The following is a 19,102-nucleotide window of genomic DNA, read 5'->3' on the forward strand; positions in this document are numbered from 1 at the left end:
CAGGCGCTTCTCTAATGATCAGAAAAAAACTACCATCTATCGCAACAACGTTGGCAAATGTTAACAAAATGGTTCTATTGACAATTTGTTCTGTCCTGAATTTTCAATTATGGCTGCAATTTTTACATCACTTAGCTTAATTGTTTTTAAAAAGACCCCGACGGCCGTTTAGAAACAAATGTCTTCCCCTGTATTTATTTAATTTCAGAAGCAGCATGTGGCGTTACAACCTTTTTAAAATAGTATGTTTTCATTTCATAAACTGAAAGGGAAATAATGAAATAAAAGAAATAGTGACGATACCTACTTAAAAACCAAGGTTGGGGATTAAGAGGAAAAAATAACTATTGTTTTCAGTACTAAAATATTTTAGACATTTATCGAAAGTCATTAACAGAATCATAATTATAATAATGACGAACACATAATGTCGACTCTCTAAACAGATGTTGTTTTTTGCATCGTTATTGAGTATTTTTTTAAATAAATTTGCATGGTTTAGTGAGTTTATACTCAAGGAGCTTTAATTGTGTTGGGCATGTAATATGATAGTTTCGCTTTTCATTTTAAGAGTAAAAAACTTAGAAAGATTTTGTTTATATTACGGAAAAACATTATTGCCATTATTTTCAGTTGATGAGCTATTATCAAAACTAAAAACTGAAGAAGATAAAGTGAAAGCTGCTTATAGTAATGTAGAAGGAAAAATTGACAGGTAAATTGAATTTCTTACAGACTATTTCTTGTTGCATGTTTTAAATTAATATTAATATTTATAGTTTCCCCTATTGCTCTTAGAAGGAAGTATTGTGATCGGTTAAATTTTTATTGTAGTGGAAGTTTCAATTTTTAAGGGCTATATATAAAAGTAAGATATCCTACAGTCATCTCACGACAAAGATTTGTGATTAGGGAGCTGAATGGTTTATGCATCTCTTGCATGTTCGAAAAAATGTTTTAAAAAAATATTTTTATTTTATTGTAGGAATTTGATGAAAAATTTAATGGTTGGCTACGTTTGTAGCCCAAACAACTCCAAATCACAAGTGCTCAAAGTTATGGCACAAGTACTCGACCTGAACAAAGAAGAGAGACAAAAAATTGGTTTGGACAGTAGTCAATTCATTCACCAGCAGGTAAGATCAGATGTAATTATTAACTACTTATATTTTAACATTAAAACTTTTTCTTATCTCTTGTAAATGGAAAAGTATTGTAATTAATGCAAATTTTCAAAGGAAATCCCGAATTAAGGACCACTTAAACTCAAGCTTTTTATTTTCAAATTGGGTTTAGCCTGTTTGTACATAAGGATTAAAACAGAAAATCGCGTAAAGTTAAAATTTTAGATTTGGGTGCACCAGGAGACCTAGATTAGATTATATTAAAGGGAGGTTCCACCAAAAAAGGGGAAGGAATGCAGGAAATCCAAAATGCCCTCCAGGATACTTGAAATTGGTTTAGTCTAAAATTACTCAATTGGAAGAGCCACTTCACTAAATAGATTTTCTAGTTTTTTGGGATGTTCTCAAAAACTGCTTTTACGATTTTCTTGTAATTTTATATATTTTTGTGCAAACCAGTTTAATAATTCGCTTTAGGGCTCTCAAGAAAAAAGTAGGGATAGAGTTCATATTAAATGCCATTTTAGTTTACAAATTTTTCATTCACCTACGATGTATATTCGGGTCGGTGGCTGGTAAGTAATGCCTCGTATATAATTAAAAAATTTTAAATGAGGTTAAAATTCTGTGTTTAAACAATATCACGTTACCGAAAGTACGCAGTTCCTGATTTTTTGTAATGTTTTCCTCTATGTTTTCAAAAACCACATTAACGGATTTCTTAAATAGGTGAATGGGTGGGGTAATAGTATGTTGCTTCGTAAAGAAGAGTTGGTAGAAAATTGTTCTGTATGAAATTACCTTGAATGTTAGTAATCAACAATTTAAAAACAAAACAAAAATCCACTTTTTACTCTAAGCAGTTTTGATCGTACGAAAAAAAAGGCTGCATTTTTTGGAGTGAAGATAAGCAAGAGCCCATTTTATATTACATGGATGCAGCAAAACGTCTAGCAGTCTTACACCACTACTGACTCGTCAGTGCCTTTGTTTTAGTCTTCTACGGGACTAAATGCAAGCTTTTACATTCTGCGGTTTTTATTAGGTTGTGTGCGATTACTTCAAAATTGTGTGATTTAACTTTGTAACAAATCTTTCAGTTTGCCAGTAATTCATAAAAGCAGAAGATTGATGGCCGGTAATAGTTAAAAATGAATTTACTTCTAAGTTCTCTATTGATCGAATAAAGTAATCTCACTTCCTCTCTTCTTTGTTTTATAAGGTGCTCTCGAAAAAAACTATATCGATTCAGTGTATTTCGGCGCCGTTTGAAACAACTGAAAAGCAATACTTCGTTTCAGATAAATTGTAATACATGAATGGCATTAATAAATGAAATGAAAATTCTGAGCTCTCACCAGCCAATAACCAGTCAATGTGAAAACGTGGCGACAAAAAGCCGTCCGGTATTTCACGTACGAAGAAAACCGTGTATTTTAAAGAATGTAGGATATTGCGGCTCCAACTAATGTAATTGATCAAATTGGTTTGGTTTTTGGGAACTTCTGAAATTGAATCCTATTCCTTCTAAAGTTTCTCATTCATGTCATTATGTATATTTTTTTATTTCTAGTCGTTATCAGAAGCATTTATCCGTTTCTTGGAGTCAGAATCACAGCCTAAACAACAAGTGTTTTTACCACTAAATCAACCATCTACTTCAGTAAGTAAAGAAATTCGTATAATTTTTAAATAAGTGCTATATTCCTTCATTTATTTATAATTTTATTTACAGGCGCCTCCTAGTCGAAAAACCTCACAAAGTGGTTCCTTATTGTTAACAGATACTATTCCTAATCTGCCACATTTTACTGTGGGCCGAAATACAGGAGCTATACTTAAAGATGTGTTAAAAGATAGAAACACCTAAATTTCAAGTAATAATCTCAAAATAAAAGAATTGTTTACATTATTATTATGTTTTTGAGAAAGAAAAAAAAAAGCCAGATGAAAAGGAAAGTAAGAATACAGAAAAATTTTGAGCTCCCCAGGAATAAGAGTAGAAAAAGATTTCAGATCGGATTGGGCAAAATCAGTAATTTTTTTTTTTTCATCGCATCGTCAGCTTAGAGCCATTAGCGCCACTAGAAGATATTGTAAACAAAACGTATCTCAACACAAGCATCTAATTTTTTTAATTAAAAAAATTTCATAGGAATTTTGTTTGTTTTTTGGTTCAAAACACCACAGTTTCTGATAATTTTAACTCTGCAGCCTATTCCTTAAAATTTTACTATAACCGAGGGAGGTTTTTTTTTAAAAAAAAGGCGTACATAATTTGATTTATATTGAAATTAAAGGAAAGTCAATAATTTTATAGATATTCCTAATATATAATTATTTTGCTTAAATATGACGGAAAAATTCCGAAACAAGTTGCTAATACGTGGTGCTTATAATTTTGTATATATGGAACTAATAATAGATAATATATGAAAAAAAAGCCGACTGTGAATACTTGTTATGTATAATTGTTAAAATTAATGCTTTGTAAATATTCAAATTTAAAGGAAAAAAAAAAGCTTTTTGTTATTTGAATGAAAATTGATAAAATATATTAAATAATTGATGAATGAAATCTATGAGACAAACTTACATTAACTGCAGTGTAATTATAATACATTATTCAGGGACTCTAAGGAAATAAAAAATTAAGTTTTTTTGTTGTTTTTACTATTCAACAAGGTTTACATTGTATTGTATTAAAAATAAATGATACAATTTCATTTTGATATTATTACGTGACAACTTTTATTATGACATTTTTGCACATTTAAAACTATTAAGCCGATGACAATCGTTGATAATAAAAGTATTCATAATTTTTTAAAAATATTTACATAGCCTAAATTAAAATATATAAAATTATTCTTAAATTTAAAAATATCATCTACATTGCATAAACAAAAATATTTACAATGTGATTAAAAACCAAAGTTATCGCCATTTTCCCGGAGTAACCATACATTTACGTCGTTGGTTTGGTGTAACTGGAGTTTTTTTGAACTTTTTAGGCGATGAAGTTGGCGAAGAGTGCGCTCTTAAAGGGGAATTGATTTCTTTTAGTGCATCTCTTTTACGTACGCTATTTGAACCTACTTCAATTTGTTCCTGTAAAAATACTTATATTTAAAATTGTTTATTTAAACAAAGAATTGCTGCAAAGATTTTCTTTAAACATTGAATAGCGCGATGCGGTTACACATAAAGGCTAATCACCAATTTGAAACTTTTAAACAATTTATAAAAAATTTAACGATAAAAATTTGTCCAAAGTATTTCTGGTTCGGAGAAAAACAGACTAATATTAAAATTACAAATATTAGTTTGAAAATTATGAATCATCTTCGAATGAACAAAAATTGCATTATTTGTTGTAGATTGGAATTGTTAAAAATTAAGAAATTATTACGGTTTAAAGAATTTGAACTAATTCTTAATTAACATCAGTTATTTGGTAAAAAAGATCTTTTCAGGCTCTTTTTATCTTTGTAAACTTTCGACCTAGAGATATAAAGATAAATATGTTATACAACATTAAAGTTTGATTTATTAATTATTAAGACATCAGAGTGGCAGAATGTGAGATATCTGAAATTCAGAAGATTCTAAGTTCTAAAGCAAAAGAACAATTTATTCTCTAAATTGGCACACAATCAATACATTAAATCAGCGTTTCCCAACCTGTGGTACGCGAGAGCGCTGGTTGGTAGTACACGAAAAATAATAACGGCGGACATAAAAAATAAATAAATATATCACAGAAATGTTTTTTCCTATAATTCATAAAAATTATTTTTATTAATATTATTCAGTAAAGTTGTTAATATGAACAGTAATAAGGTTAGTCTGTCTCTCGTATATCTTGATATACGAGAAAATATAATAGCACATTTAACAGTATTAAAATTGTCTTTCATGCAGTATTTTCAAATGAAAATTGGATTTCAAACCCCTTCTAGAATTAGAATTGCTCATTAGAATGCTTATATCACAAACCTAATATTTCTATAATAAAACAGGGAACATTTGCACTTAACTGATTTAAATAAAGTAAATAACATTATGTTTATATTATGTTATTAAATTTAAAATCAATAATGTAATTTATACAATCAAACCTAAAGATGATTATTTACTGTGTAATAAGAACGAGCCGGAAACATTAATTTACCTATTTATCAGCTGCCCAATCTTACAAAGAAGAACTTTGTATGTTAATTATTAATTTTGAAGAGAAAAATATGTACGCAATTTTTAATTATTTAAAAAAAGTTTTAAAACTAAGATCTTACACTTTACAAAGTTTATAAAGTGAACATGAACTCTTTTGTAACAGATACATTGTATCTCTTTACAAATAAAGATAATAATAAAACAACACACTTGGAAAAACAAATTTCACGAAATAAAATCATTTTTACGAAAAGTACAATTTAGCATGATGTACTACCAAGTGGTACGCGAGCCAAAAAAGGTGCATTAAATCAGTTCTTTAAATTGCAAAATGAATACTTACTTGAAAGACAGAATATGTTTCCAGGGATTCCATACTAGCATCCTTGTTTCCTGAAGAAGATGGGATGTACTGATCACGGCATTTGATAGGTGTTTTCCTCTTCAATGCTCTGTGGGGCTAGAATACGTAAAAACCTTTACATTTTTCATTTTTTGCCCAAAAATTATGGAAATTAAGAAATCGAAAACATTATTCTAAAGTAGCATTTGCTTTTTCCTTCCCAGAATATTAAGCATACACACATGCACCTCTAAGATGTAACTGGCCGCATGTTAACAAATCATCCTAATAAAATTAAATTATTATTTATTAAACATGAAAATCATATTTTAATAACATAAAACACAGATATACGTATGTTATTCTTGACCAAACAAATTGTTATGTTAGAGCATTCCAGACAAATAGTTCGTGTGATTATTTATATTTGTGTAATGTGAGCATGAATCCCCGGAAAATCGACTTTTTAAAGGGAAGATTGAATTTTGGTATCCTAAGTGAAACCATGCTGAATGCTGAAGCGAAGAAAGCAATAAGAACATTAGTATTCACATGGGCTGGAGTTCAACTTCGAGCTTCGTCCTCTACGGTGCAACATAGATTTCCTAGAATTAAAAGAAAAAGTATGGACTGCAGAAATGGACTTCAGGAGGATATTCATGAGGAGAATCAGCTTGGAGGGAGTTAAAAATTGAAAGAGATGAGTCTTAAAGGGGATTGTATTACTAAACAAGATGATTAATAATGCTTAGATGGTATGGCCCAAAAAGTTTATTGACCATACCGGCACAGGAAAATAGCTGAGCGAAGTATGTAGGACAATGAAGAAAGACAGAAAGAAGTAAGTGGATTGAGAAATCAGTTTTGTCAGTTAGTACAACTTTAATCTTTATGATGAGCAAGAAAAAAATACCAATACTGTTCGATCGTATTTTTTAGCTGTTAAAAAACAAAAACAAAATAGTATCCATAACCTAGCACGCCTGCAGAAAATTTTTACAAAACACCTATTACAGCATCCAACTTACTCCAATATTGTAAACAATGTTCGTAATGGCCTCTCTTTATAGTCTGAAAATCACAAGGAAGAAGTAATAAAAATAGAAGAAGAAAAACTGTTTTAGCAACATAATTTAATTTTTAAAGGAATGAGAAAAAATGTAATCTGTAAAATATGAACAGGAAATAATTTAAATTATACCTGCAAAAAACAAGATTAATAATTTGGTTAAAGAAAAGTATTTAGAAGAGATGGTTTAAAAAGCATACAATCCAAAAAAGAGATAGGGCAATAAAAGTAGAAGAAAACCAACTGAACGAAGAAGTACTGCAAGAATTAAAACTACTATTTCAATACTAAATTATTCCATCGTAAGAAATTTTTTCTTACTATGTTTTCAGATGGGAAATTGCAGACTTTTCTCTTTGCAACTAGTCTTGGATAGTTCTCGTTATTGGTTACTTTACAATCTGGAGTTTTCTTGCATTGGTCATCCTGTTTCTACAAAATATTTAAAATAATCTTTATTAAAAATAGAAATAACCTAAATACCAATTAAATAGGATATTATTGCACTTAGACATACTCTAGGATATCATCCGTAGTTGGCAAGAATTTTGGGAAGGAAAAAAAAGGAATTTATGAAGTTATTTTGATGAAGATGAATCAACATAACGTTGAGAAAAGCTGGGACTTCCTCTTAAAAATCAATACTAAGGGTTTAAAAGTAATGCTTTTTAAATTGAGATAGATGTTTTATTTAATTTATTCCAATTTTACTATCTTAATGTTAATAAGTTAATACAAGAAATACATTTTTTTTAAAATAGAAATTTTAACTTACCTTAGTCGTTTTGTTTTTTTCTTTCGATTTTAGTCTGGTTTCCCAGTCGACAGCAATTTTCTGTAGAAGATCCTGACCATGCCATAAGAAACATTTTCCATTTTTTTCTTGATACTGATTCAGATAACTCTTTAATTGTGCATCTGTTTTCGGTACATTAGTTTCCAAAATTTTTCTTTCTCTTTCTTCTTTAAGTAGTTGGCCTCCCCTATTTTTAAATCTATTTTTGTCAGAAGCAACTTCATCTAATTGTTGCATTCGTCTCCAAAGGGATTCTCTTTTTTCAGCTAGATCAAATATGTGCCTTAAAATAAATAAGTGAGAGTCAAGATTCAAATTATATATATTTTTATATTTCATTAATTTATATATAAATATTTTAGAAGAAAAACAAAAGAATAAATAAATATTAACGTAGACTGAATTTGAATTTTGAAAATGATTCTTAAAATTAAAAGCTTAAGATTTATAAATTTTTGTTTATCAATAGTTCTAAAAATCAACAATAAGTTTCAATTTGATAATTATATAAGATAAAGTATGAAGCTACAGTAGGATATCTTACTTATTATCCTCGTAGATAGTTTTAAGTTTAAGTAATTCCATTTCATGCAATGTGAGGACATCATCTGAATAGGTATCCGAATAGTAAGTGATAAACTGTTGTTTCTCTTCTTCTGTATAAGTAAGTTTGTCCCACATTTCATTTATTTCATCTCGAACTGACATTATAACGGGTTTTATGTTGGCTTGTTTGATTTCTTCACATCGAACTAGTTCATTCTTTAGCTAAAAAATAAAATATACGAATTAGAAATGCATTTAAATAGGTTATATAGTTCAAAAATATAAAAATATTAAAACTCTTTGGGCTATTACCAGGTCTTGAAAAGATCTTCCTACTCCTTTAATATTGCTTAAGAAAGACATTTTGTGACTTTCTTCAATTTTTATTCTATCCCACAGTTTATTTAACTTGTCTTTCAAATATTCTACGGTCTTAGTAGCATCTTCCAACAGATTTTTTAAATCATCTTCCAAATTCTACAAAGAACAATAAAATCAAAAAATATCTAAATTTAATTGAATTGCACAAAACTCTCGCATGATTTCTGTCAATTTTCTCAAAGATTCTCTGACTATAACTGTTTTACCTCGTTTCAATATAGGTTCATTGTCAAAAGAACTTGAGAGTAACGAAACCAAAAATTAAAAATCGTCTGAAATAACTAAAAGTGCTTCTTTAGAAGCTCTCTACCCCAGAAATGCCCTAAAATTAATTTCCAGGCAATATATCACAGATAAAAGTAGCAGATCAGTAAGTGTGGAATAAAAGAACCCAGATTAAGCAAAATCTTTAGAAACTTATTTAAGGAAATATACTTCTGATTGAGGAATTTTTACTGTTAAGTTAATTTGGGTCACATCAAAATTAAGAGATTCACTCATACACACACACAGACTTTTTCTAGCAACATTGTTCGTCTCAATGAGTCTGAAAACATGTATTTCTGTTAAAAACTCCATAACTACTTCGAACGAAATTTTTGCACGATTGTTTTACGACAGTTTTACCAGAAAGATGGAGTAAAAAAAAAGGGACTTTAGAATTACGAGAAAAAAATATAAGAATTTAAAAAATTATCTGTACTCGAAATGTGTCTCACATACCTTCATTTTGTCCATAAAATCAGGCGTTAGATTGTAAGTTTCCTCATTTGAATTCATAATTTCATTATGAATTGGTTGTAAATGATCAAATTCAAGTTCCTTCATTAAACTAATAATGGACTGTTTGGTAATGCGGTAAGTTTTAACCCTGTTCAACTTCAAAAAATAAAATAAATGCTCAAATAGAATAAAAGTCTTTTTAAATACTATTATGAAAAATTCTTTATCGATGAAAGCACTGCATTACGTTTATTAAAAATAAGGTATTAAATCCATCTTAATATAAATAATCATTGTTTTAAACTACTAAATTACCTTCTCGGTTTGTAATTTATTTACATGTTGTTTCAACTCATTTATAAGTTCTTCTGAGGGAATCCCAGAGATAGGTGGAAAAGAAGGTGCATTTAACTCTCTGCACAATTCACTTTCCTATTATAAATTTGGTTCAAAAAGTTTTAGGATACTATTTTGTTACAAGATAATTTAAATACAAAATTAAGTTAAAATTACCTTTTCTAAAAGTGCATTTAATGCTTCAATTCTTTCTGCCTTAATGCTTCGGTATTCTATTAAACTTTTCTCAACTTTGTCAATTATTGCAGTTAGTGGTTCTGATTTATCAAAAGTAACTTCAAAATTGTTCATATTCAGTTCCTTAAAAAAACAAATATCCATTTAAGCAATGTTCACCTCAACATTAAAAAACTTAAAGTAAAATAAACGTATCTTGATAAAACATAAAGAATTCGAAAGGTATGTATAACACTTACTTTTTGCAAATTGTCTAATTCCAGGTATTTATTCTCAGCTTCTTTTTCCAAATTTTCTACTTTTATCAGACAATCATGAATCAATTCCTCATAAAAATCCTTGAACAGAGAAGTTAAATAGATTTACCTATATTACTTGAAATAAAATAAATCGTATTTTTGTTTAGAAGCATTTTCAGATACTTATAGTAAAAATCAAAATAAAAAATTAATTTTCTTAGTAAAAAACAAAAAAATTATGAGGAATACATTTCAGCTATGTACACCCCGCAGGGGAAAGTAGACTAGTCCCTTCATCGCTTATCTTGGATATGAAAGACCAACATAAAAAGCACAATACTTACACATCCTACGACCTCATATGCTCTACATAAGTAAATTGGGCTTAGCGCACCCACATGCAAACATTAACTCATTTATCACTTTCACACACACTTTTCACAGGTTCCTTAGTGCACAAACATTGATCCTTCACAAGGCCAAAATAATTTTTTTAGAATGAAGAATATTTGGCTAATAGCACCCTTTTTCAAGCTACAGTAACGCTTATGTAATAGTGAACAACCATAAGCCTAAAATAATAATGTGTTAATCTTAAAAATGAGTTTTAATTCGAAGAATTTTTTTTGCAAATAGTTTTTATAAATTCACTTGCTTAGAAATCAACTTTACTGTTTGAACTATGATACACATGATTTCAAAGGGAGGAAGATAATATTTAATGTTAAAACACCTTAATTTGAAAAATGAAGCTCTAAATAACAAACGTTACCTGTATGTGCTTCACAAAATAGCTGTACATTTTAACGAACTTGACGTGGTTTACACCATACATTGATTTATGCATTTCAGATATTTTCTGCAATGCATCTTTCGTAAGCTCAGTTACTTGAAGAATGCTATCTTGCTCGAGTACAGTTCCCATTTCCTTGCTTACAACCTATCAACGTGCACTTTTAAAAGATGATAATAATCAACGAACGATGCTTATTTGTTGTAGGTTGAAAATATTGATTGCAGAAGGCGTTCTTAAACATTTACCAAAATAGTACTTATTAAGATGCTCCTTAATCTTTTAGGATTTAGCATACCTTTAGCGCAGTACAAACTAAAATAAGCAAAATTGTTTTTAAAAAGTTAGCAATATTATACTAATTAACTCAAACTTCAGAGCATTCACGACACTTCACGAACGTTAAACCAGTTCAAACATGAGTCAACGGACAAAAAAAGGGCTCTTTATTTAATACCCTAAAAATCGATACATCGAAAACTTTCTGGATTATGTTTATTTTATTTATGTATTCTGAAAGCAGGTAATTAAAGAAGTAAAAAAAAAAGTCAATATAAATTATTAAATTTTGTAATGCTTATTTTTATTACAAGGTAGAAATAATTTTTTAGGACATAAATTTTTCTGTTATCTATGACAAATAATTTATTTCATTTTTTCAGAAATTCCCATCTTAAGTGCTATTTATAATCGTTTATCCAAGAGGATTTCGTAGTTGTTTCTTTGCACAATACTTTTAAAATGAATATTAGTTTAAGGTAGAGACAATAACGAATGTTGAAACTTTCCAAAATATTAACCCTTAAAGAGCAACTTTGATAATTGACTTTCAATTAAAGAATAAAACTATCCCAAGCATCAAAGAAGTGTACTTCTTTGCATTCGATACTATGTGAATTTTGATTGCCAGAGATTGTATCCTTCATTCCTTTATAAAATTAAATATAACCAAAACTATTGCGTCATGTTCAACACCGTTATCAACTTCACTATTGTTATATTTGTAGAAGTAGTTAAAAGTGACGTTAGTGTTAGGTACTACATCATGAGTTATTAGCAGTTAATTTAAATGATTTCTTTAGTGAAAAGCTACATCTTCTCAATAGAAAAAACGTTTTATTGTGTTAGTTGCTGTGTCAATGATGTTCATTCATCAGCAAAATTCCACCCTCCAGTGGAACCCGAGTTTTAATTGTTCTTCCAAAATGGTTAGTTAAAATACTTCATGCCTTTAAACACAATTATGGGACAAAATTCTAGTATGCCCACATCAAGCAGGAAACGTCCAATAAGAAGATCATTTAGATCCCCTTTTAGAAGAAACAATACCCAAGGATCACTGAGTGCAACATTTAACTATTTTGAATCAGATTTAAAGGTGACTTTTTGTTGAAATAAAAACAACCGTGAAAAGAGTGTTGGTTTATTGATTTTAACATAATTTTTGTGTATATTTTTAAGGTTAATCAACTAAATGTCAATTACGCAACCGAAGAAGAGTTAATGACACTGCCTGGAATTACCCGAAGAATTGCAAGAAATATTGTGGAGTATAGGCAAGCAATAGGCGGTCGTTTCAACAAAGTCGAAGATTTAGCGCTTGTTTCTGGGATTGGAGCCGATAGGTTGGACGATATACGGCCAGAAATATGTGTTACCAGACGAAAATTGCAGAGGTAATAATTTTGAGTTGCAATATTTAGTGAAAGAAGTTGCACTATTTATTGTAATTTTATTTCTTACTTAATACTTTGAGCAACCTGGTTAATTTTCTGAATTCAGATTCATGCCGCAAAGGTCATATGCTTTAAAATTTACTGTTGGAATGAGGATGGACAGTAGAATGCTATCGTGAGCCATATCGCAGTATCTTTTTAAATTTGTATCTAATTTCTATTGTTACAGTTGTACCTCCTCAAGAACGCAATCCATGGACAGCATTAAAAGTAGTGAATTATCTCCCGCAAGTATAAGACCACCGGTCGATATCAATACATCAAATGCATTTCAGCTGATGACCGTTCGTGGCATCAATCAAGAACTGGCCGCAGCTATTGTAGATTATCGTCAACGTAGGGGCGATTTCTTTGCTGTAGAGGATTTACTGAAGGTATTGAATTTCACTTTAAACTTTTCTTATATATATTATATACCGTATATACATACATTATTATTCTACCCTTGGGCTTTAGGTAAAAGGAATGAGTGCAATGAGGTTAGGATCATTAAGACCACAGTTAACTGTGAAAGCAGAACCCGTAAGTGCAAGAAAACCAAAACAAGAATTATCATTTAGAATTCCAAACGGTAAACTCCCAGGTAAATACAGTTATGTTATTTCTTATTCATTTCTCTAACCACCAGATGTGAAGTAAGTATGGGATAAATTTCTGAATAGTAAACTTCTGTATTCAATTCGATTTTCTGTGTTGTTTAGATTTATTTGAGGTAAGTGGTAATTACTACTTACGGTAAGTAATAACTATTGATAGATGAATAGATAGATAAGGATAAGAGCTCTTTTTTCTTTTCTTTTTTAACAAAAATTATATTCTCCCAAAAGAAAAGTATATTAAATAAGCATATTTTGTAGACTTATTCCAATACCATCAATTTTGTTTTTTTTAATTTTACTTCTTTGCTCAAAACAAAAATCTAAAACATTATTTCTATTAAAAACATTTAAATTCCGTACGTACAAATTTACTAATTGCGTAGCCTAACATAGCTGCAGTTAAAGCTATTTCAAGTCCCTGCCAAACAGGAACCCATTATTTCCTTATTAAAAAAAAGTATAGTTTTCTCCGTTTTATAAATCCTTGAAAGTAGGACGACTATGAGTAATAATTCAGATTTCCAAGTTCACAACTTGCTTTAAACACTAAATAGTTTTACTATATTTTTCGAACGCAATAAAATTATTTGTTTGCATTAGATATGTTCCAACTAATATTTAAAATTGAGAACTTTTAATTCTTCATATTTTCCATGTACTCTGCTTGTTATTTGTTGGAATTCATCTTTCAATTTATTTAAATCATCGTAACTGTTGATACGTTTCTTAAAATCAATTGTCTCTTACAAATTTCTTTAGCCACAAAATTAGGTAATCATTGATTTCCAAAATATGTTAACAATTTAACAACACAATTTAGATGCAAACAAAGGTACGAAACACTACCTCGCCAAGAACATATAATTAGGAGCTTTGTAAAGTCATCTGAAAACTTTTTTAATCGATTCCTATTGGAAAATACTTATTAGTATTTTTAGCAATGCTATTGAAAGTATAAAATTCTTTCTATTTTATCTGCAGCTCAATGTTATATCCACTAAAAAAAAAAAACTTCATAGATTTACTCATTCATGCGTATAATAAAAAAATGTACTACTACCAAATATGTAAATGAATTTGTAATTTTACTTATTCACAGGAAACAATGAAAACAATTCCTGCAATGGTGTAGCTGTTGGTAAAGATGTATATGAACTAGTTTCAGCCTACTGTCACCGACCTCTTTGTACAACTAAAGATTTACCAAAAAAAGATTTTCGTATAGCCACATGGAATCTAACTGATATGTGTCGTGAAAAAGCAGAAAACAATGCAATCAGAGAAGTTTTTTGTCTTACAATTCTAGAAAACAGGTACTATTTTAATTTAAAAAAAATAAACGTGCTTAATAATTATTGGCAGAAAAATATTTTTAATATGTTTATATTTTCAGAATTTCTTTCGTTGCACTGCAAGGTATAGAAGATAGCTCTTCTCTACGTATGGTGAATATATTTAATTATTTTTGTCATAGATCCATTATATTAATAAACGACTGGAAATCCTTATATTTCTTACTCTTCTCTTATATTTCAACTTTTACAAAATAAATTTCTAATTTTAGGTCTCAATCTTTAAGGTAGATAAAATTGTAACGTTTGTTGGAAATTCTTTTCGTGTATATAAGATGATTCTAGCATTGTATGCATAGTATAGCGAGCATTTCAATTTTTCGCTGAATTTATTAATTTTGTTGAGATCTCTAGAGTTCAATGCATAGCTTTTAGAAATTGTTATAAGTGCAAAAAAAATTCAGAAACGAAAAATCATAAGCTGAAACTTCATTATTTCGATCATGTCCCACCTTTGGCTTTACCTAGCGATCACAATCCTCAACAGAAATAATTTTACCAGAATTCAATTTTTTTGTTTTTCCTAAAAAAAAAGCTTGTAACGATTTTCTTTAAAATTGGTATACTAATTGCAGACCTACAATAACTTTTATGTAAACCATTGTCTCAAGAAAGTTCGGAGTGAGAGAAGGTAGGGTTCCTTTTAATGTGTTATTTCAGTATAATGGGACCGTTCTATCTCTTATGCATTTTATTTTTTATTAAATTTAAGACGTGTCAGCATCTGAGGTTATTGGTTCTGAGAGCTTTTTTCAGTTCTCTACCTGTCTCCGGTCAGTGTTCTCTCGATGTTAAAAACTACATCTGTACTTATAACTGCGAGTTATAAGAATCTCCTAGGAAGAGAAAATCTAAGAGCCAGAAGCTGGATTCGAACCTGGGATCTCCGAGTGGGAATCTAATAAGCAAACCACATAGCTAGCTCTTTTGCATTATTATTAAATATATTTCTAAAATACTGTTGTTGAAGAAATGTAAAAGTTGGATCCGTGAAAATTGTAATCAAGGAAAGTCGTGTAACTATGCCCACCATATTTTTGTTTTCTTTTTAGAAGCAGTGATTTAATTTTTGCTAAAAACAATACTTTTTCATTTTATAAGTTATAGTTTAGTTATAGTTTCATTTTTTAATAATCTATCAGCCGTTTGGTATTTGTTTAACTTTACGAATGTTAACAGTTATGTGATGAATTCAAAGTTCCTTTGTGTAAACGAGTCAACGAATGGAAAGGTACCAGAGGTAATTGGGTGTTTCAGTTTGTTCCTATGCAGAATACGGTAAGATTTGTTATTTATACTGTTAAATATATTTAACATTTGAATATTTGTGATTTATAATTTGTTTTTTTTATTTTATTATTTAATGATCTGAGTGCTTAAACTCTTAATGTTCAAGTAGTACCAAGTATGTTGATTTTTTTAATCAATCCTACAGAATCAATGGTCCCTCTTGCTTTTTAAAGTAGAAAGAGATAATCTTTAATGAAGCAATGTGATACAATTTAATGGCTGTTAAAACTAAGAAAATCAAATTAATGCACATTTTTATTTGGATTACTACTTTAAGAAGTTACAGCTATTCTACTAAACGTATTTCTACTAATGGACTTTTCTGTCCTTTCCTTATTACTATTTATTACTTAATTATTTTCTATTGATGGTTAATGATAAATAGCATTACCTTTAAGCCATAAATAGATTTGAAACGTCGTATTGAAGATGGCTTCATCAAATCGGAACATCTATTTATAAAAAAGATTCACGACAAAATCTCTTTTTTGAACTTTAAAAAGATTAGTGCATTTAAAATATCAGTATCGTTTAGGGACTCTATATTTTGTTTTTTATTAAACCTCTATATTTTTTATTATTGCTTCAGTCTACAATGTTCTGGCGTTCTAGTTCAATCAATTTGGTAATTGATCGCTAAGCCTTCTGCATAATTAAACATTACTTACTAATTATTGTTATTTTTCCCTCAACCAATGAACTAATTTTAATTTTTACTTCACTTGTTATCGTTTAATTTTTAAATAATTTAAAGAACTTTCTTTTCCGTATTTAGGGTGGGTCCAATTTAGGTTTTATGTACAATGCTCAGCTTTTAAGGCACGTTCTTGTAAAAGTAGTGCAAGATAATTCAATGATGCATGCTGCGGAAGCTAATATTACTGTAAGTAATTTTTCTTAAAAAAATGATTTCTCATCTTCGCTAAGAGCGGCTTGGATGATAACAGATTCTTTAAAACAATAAAAATTGTTGCAGTTCTGTGGATCTACGCTGAATGTGCTCAACATACATCTACTGTCTAATTCTTGTGAATCTTCATTTACCACACTTACAGAAAATGTTAATCCTACCATTATCTTAGGGGATTTTTCTTTATTAAAAAACTGTGGTAAGACTTCTAACATTTTTATTTAACATAAGTTTTTCGATCCTTCAAATGTACGTGTTTAGTTATTAAAGAGTTAATCACTTCTTTTTTTATTATTTATTTATTACAGATAAGTCAGCTCCAGCATCATATAAACCACTGTTTTCACCAAGTACATCAACTAAATCAACTTCTTTTGTGAAACAATTTTGCTATGATAACATTTACTTCAAAGAAACTTCTCTTAATCAGTACGCTGGTAAGTAATACCAATGTATTAAAATTTTACAATATTAATAAATAAGACATGGAATAAGATCGCAGATAAAATTTAGTCCAAAATATTAAGTTCCGATTGTGATTCTTAATTAAATTTATAGAGGGCAGTGGCGGTACTTCATTAGACTTCATGAACTCTCGAAAAAAAAAAAAATTGGTGTCAAACCCCGTACAACTTACTCTGATTTCACTTTACATTACATAAGTTCTAAGTGGAAAAGTTCTTCGGACTTCCTATTCACTCAGAATTTTAAACGTATTTAATTTGCATTAAGATTATTTGAGATTAAAACATTAGGAAACTTACTAGCAAGCATTAACACTTTAGGAGAAGTTTCAAAACCTCCTACTCCAGGAACTATTTTTGGCAGATTTTGTTTTCTTATTAATGTAGACTTTCTTTTTTTAAGCCACAGTCCAGCGTTGAAATGGTTATTGGTAATCGTACAAGTTATAAACACGAATCTTATTTCAGGTGAATCTGGCATAGTCAGAAATGGATTATGCCATTTGGCAATACCAAAAGGATGGAATTGGAATGGTCCTGTGAGTGATCATTGTCCAGTTTGGGCTCAGGTGTCACTCTAGCAAAAAGTAATAGAGAGAGAGAAATTATTCAAAATAAAATTATTTAATAGACCAATTTATTTTATTAAATAATCGCATATTATTTATATTTAAGAGTATAATGGTCCAATCATTTAATATTCGTATAATTATGTAACATAGTATGTTCTCGCCGCAAAAATATTTTATTCAATAATTTTATTAACTTTTAAAATTATTTTAATAATTTTTCTTCATGTAATATGTAATTATATTTTTTAAACTCAGTTACCTGTTTATTTCATAATATTAATTAAAAAAAGGATAGACAAAAAACAAAAGCTAATGTTATGTATTATTTTAAGAAATATATTTGACTGAATGAATCTGCCTTCTTAAAATAATGGATTATAGATGTTAAAATTATTCGGGAATGTTTCTAAATGCTCTTCTGTATATTACTGACAGTTTTATTATTATTAATATTATTTTTGTTTTTGTAACATTGCCTCTAAATTTTAACGTTTTAATCAAAACAACTTATGGAATTTTTATTAATTACTTTTTTAATTGTAAATTGTGTTCTTCCTTATAATGCGACCATTTTTTAAATAATGAAATATTCAAAATTTGTGTTATTTGGGAAATTTTTGTAGAATAGTAATATTTATTGATTTATAACCAAAAAATTGTCTTTCTTAAATTTATTTATTTTATATTTTTTGAAATTCAAAACTATGATTTCAGAAACATACTATTTTTTTTAAACGATTATTTGAAAAAAAAAAAAAAATCAGAACTAGAATTTAAAAGATATGTGTTATAGAGAAAATGTAATAGATCCGACCAAAACGTAAAACAGAGAACAAATAATAACAATCAGCTGTACTTAACTTTGTAAAGTTCGAAAATTGAATATACTTTTTTAATCAACGGAACTATTATGTTTAGAAAAAATAAAATCACTATTAATTAGATACAAATACAAAATATCTCATACTGTATAACTCAATATAGCTCTCTAATGAGTTGCGGTAATCTTTTTTTAGAATTTTGTCTTATTTATTGTAATCCAAATATAAACACGTACTAAGTTAGAAAAAAAAAATTGGGAGAATTAAGATAGTTCTGAACCTTAAAAATTACCGTACTGTATTATATTTATTAGTTATTATTTTATTTACGTTATATTGTTATGGATTAAAAAAATATATATGATTTATTTTTGTTATTGAATTAAATATTTATATAATTTAAGGGATATTGTTTGGATATTTCAAGTTACATCTTTTTTATTTAATGAAAATTTGGAAAATTTTTATAATTGACGAAAAAGTGAATGTTATTTTCCACATAATGCCCGTTTTAAAAACCTGTATGAGAAGGGGCTTCCCAATTTTCTTTTCGAGTTCTACTGTTGACATTTCAAAAAATTAGAGAAGTTATTCACTACCTGTAGGGACTTCGACTTTCAAGTCGGTTGTATTC

The 19,102-nt window shown here is 28.8% G+C and overlaps 3 protein-coding genes across 10 annotated transcripts in view; 2 read left to right on the forward strand and 1 right to left on the reverse strand.

The window, feature by feature from the left end:
- Nucleotides 1-3,858, forward strand: part of LOC141456288 (uncharacterized) — a 61,918-nt gene extending 58,060 nt beyond the window's left edge. For all 4 annotated transcript variants that reach the window (XM_074132156.1, XM_074132157.1, XM_074132155.1 and 1 more), the window contains 4 exons: nt 634-715; nt 986-1,136; nt 2,698-2,787; nt 2,860-3,858. In XM_074132156.1, coding sequence (XP_073988257.1) covers nt 634-715; nt 986-1,136; nt 2,698-2,787; nt 2,860-2,994 — 458 coding nt within the window. In that variant the 3' untranslated portion in view covers nt 2,995-3,858. The remainder of the gene's footprint in view (nt 1-633; nt 716-985; nt 1,137-2,697; nt 2,788-2,859) is intronic.
- LOC141456294 (protein regulator of cytokinesis 1-like) lies at nt 3,040-11,156 on the reverse strand. 5 transcript variants are annotated; one of them, XR_012459692.1, is made up of 12 exons: nt 10,704-11,156; nt 9,932-10,030; nt 9,672-9,815; nt 9,474-9,590; nt 9,159-9,314; nt 8,367-8,531; nt 8,053-8,276; nt 7,488-7,791; nt 7,034-7,144; nt 6,672-6,714; nt 5,644-5,760; nt 4,199-4,235 (listed from the first exon to the last, which is right to left on the reverse strand). XR_012459692.1 is itself a non-coding variant. In XM_074132165.1 (11 exons), exons 1-11 carry the CDS (start codon nt 10,854-10,856, stop codon nt 4,062-4,064), a joined length of 1,764 nt encoding a protein of 587 aa, XP_073988266.1. In that variant the 5' UTR covers nt 10,857-11,156; the 3' UTR covers nt 3,040-4,061. The 5 variants fall into 5 exon arrangements, 3 of the variants coding, with proteins under 3 accessions (XP_073988266.1, XP_073988267.1, XP_073988268.1); XM_074132165.1 differs by lacking the exon at nt 6,672-6,714 and having other exon boundaries at nt 3,040-4,235; XR_012459693.1 differs by lacking the exon at nt 7,034-7,144.
- A 249-nt stretch (nt 11,157-11,405) lies between these two features.
- On the forward strand, nt 11,406-18,871 carry LOC141456297 (endonuclease/exonuclease/phosphatase family domain-containing protein 1-like). Its single transcript, XM_074132172.1, has 11 exons — nt 11,406-12,102; nt 12,186-12,400; nt 12,630-12,834; nt 12,917-13,043; nt 14,159-14,372; nt 14,453-14,504; nt 15,591-15,689; nt 16,477-16,584; nt 16,678-16,810; nt 16,920-17,048; nt 17,544-18,871. Exons 1-11 carry the CDS (start codon nt 11,950-11,952, stop codon nt 17,654-17,656), a joined length of 1,548 nt encoding a protein of 515 aa, XP_073988273.1. The 5' UTR covers nt 11,406-11,949; the 3' UTR covers nt 17,657-18,871.
- The last annotated feature ends 231 nt before the right edge of the window (nt 18,872-19,102 follow it).

The sequence above is a fragment of the Rhodnius prolixus genome, unplaced genomic scaffold (assembly GCF_049639745.1).
Source record: "Rhodnius prolixus isolate KJV_2025 unplaced genomic scaffold, Rpr scaffold_4, whole genome shotgun sequence".
NCBI lineage: Eukaryota > Metazoa > Arthropoda > Insecta > Hemiptera > Reduviidae > Rhodnius > Rhodnius prolixus.

Excerpts from the sequence above, each read along its gene's own strand:
- LOC141456294 (XM_074132165.1), bottom strand. The coding sequence starts at position 10,856 with ATGGGAACTGTACTCGAGCAAGATAGCATTCTTCAAGTAACTGAGCTT. Across the intron at positions 9,591-9,671 it reads TAAATGCACTTTTAGAAAAG|GAAAGTGAATTGTGCAGAGA; the intron begins GTAATTTTAACT and ends AATTTATAATAG. Across the intron at positions 5,761-7,033 it reads ATTTCCCATCTGAAAACATA|CCCCACAGAGCATTGAAGAG; the intron begins GTAAGAAAAAAT and ends TACGTATTCTAG.
- LOC141456297 (XM_074132172.1), top strand. The coding sequence starts at position 11,950 with ATGCCTTTAAACACAATTATGGGACAAAATTCTAGTATGCCCACATCA. Across the intron at positions 14,505-15,590 it reads ATAGCTCTTCTCTACGTATG|TTATGTGATGAATTCAAAGT; the intron begins GTGAATATATTT and ends GAATGTTAACAG. Across the intron at positions 16,811-16,919 it reads TTCTTTATTAAAAAACTGTG|ATAAGTCAGCTCCAGCATCA; the intron begins GTAAGACTTCTA and ends TATTTATTACAG.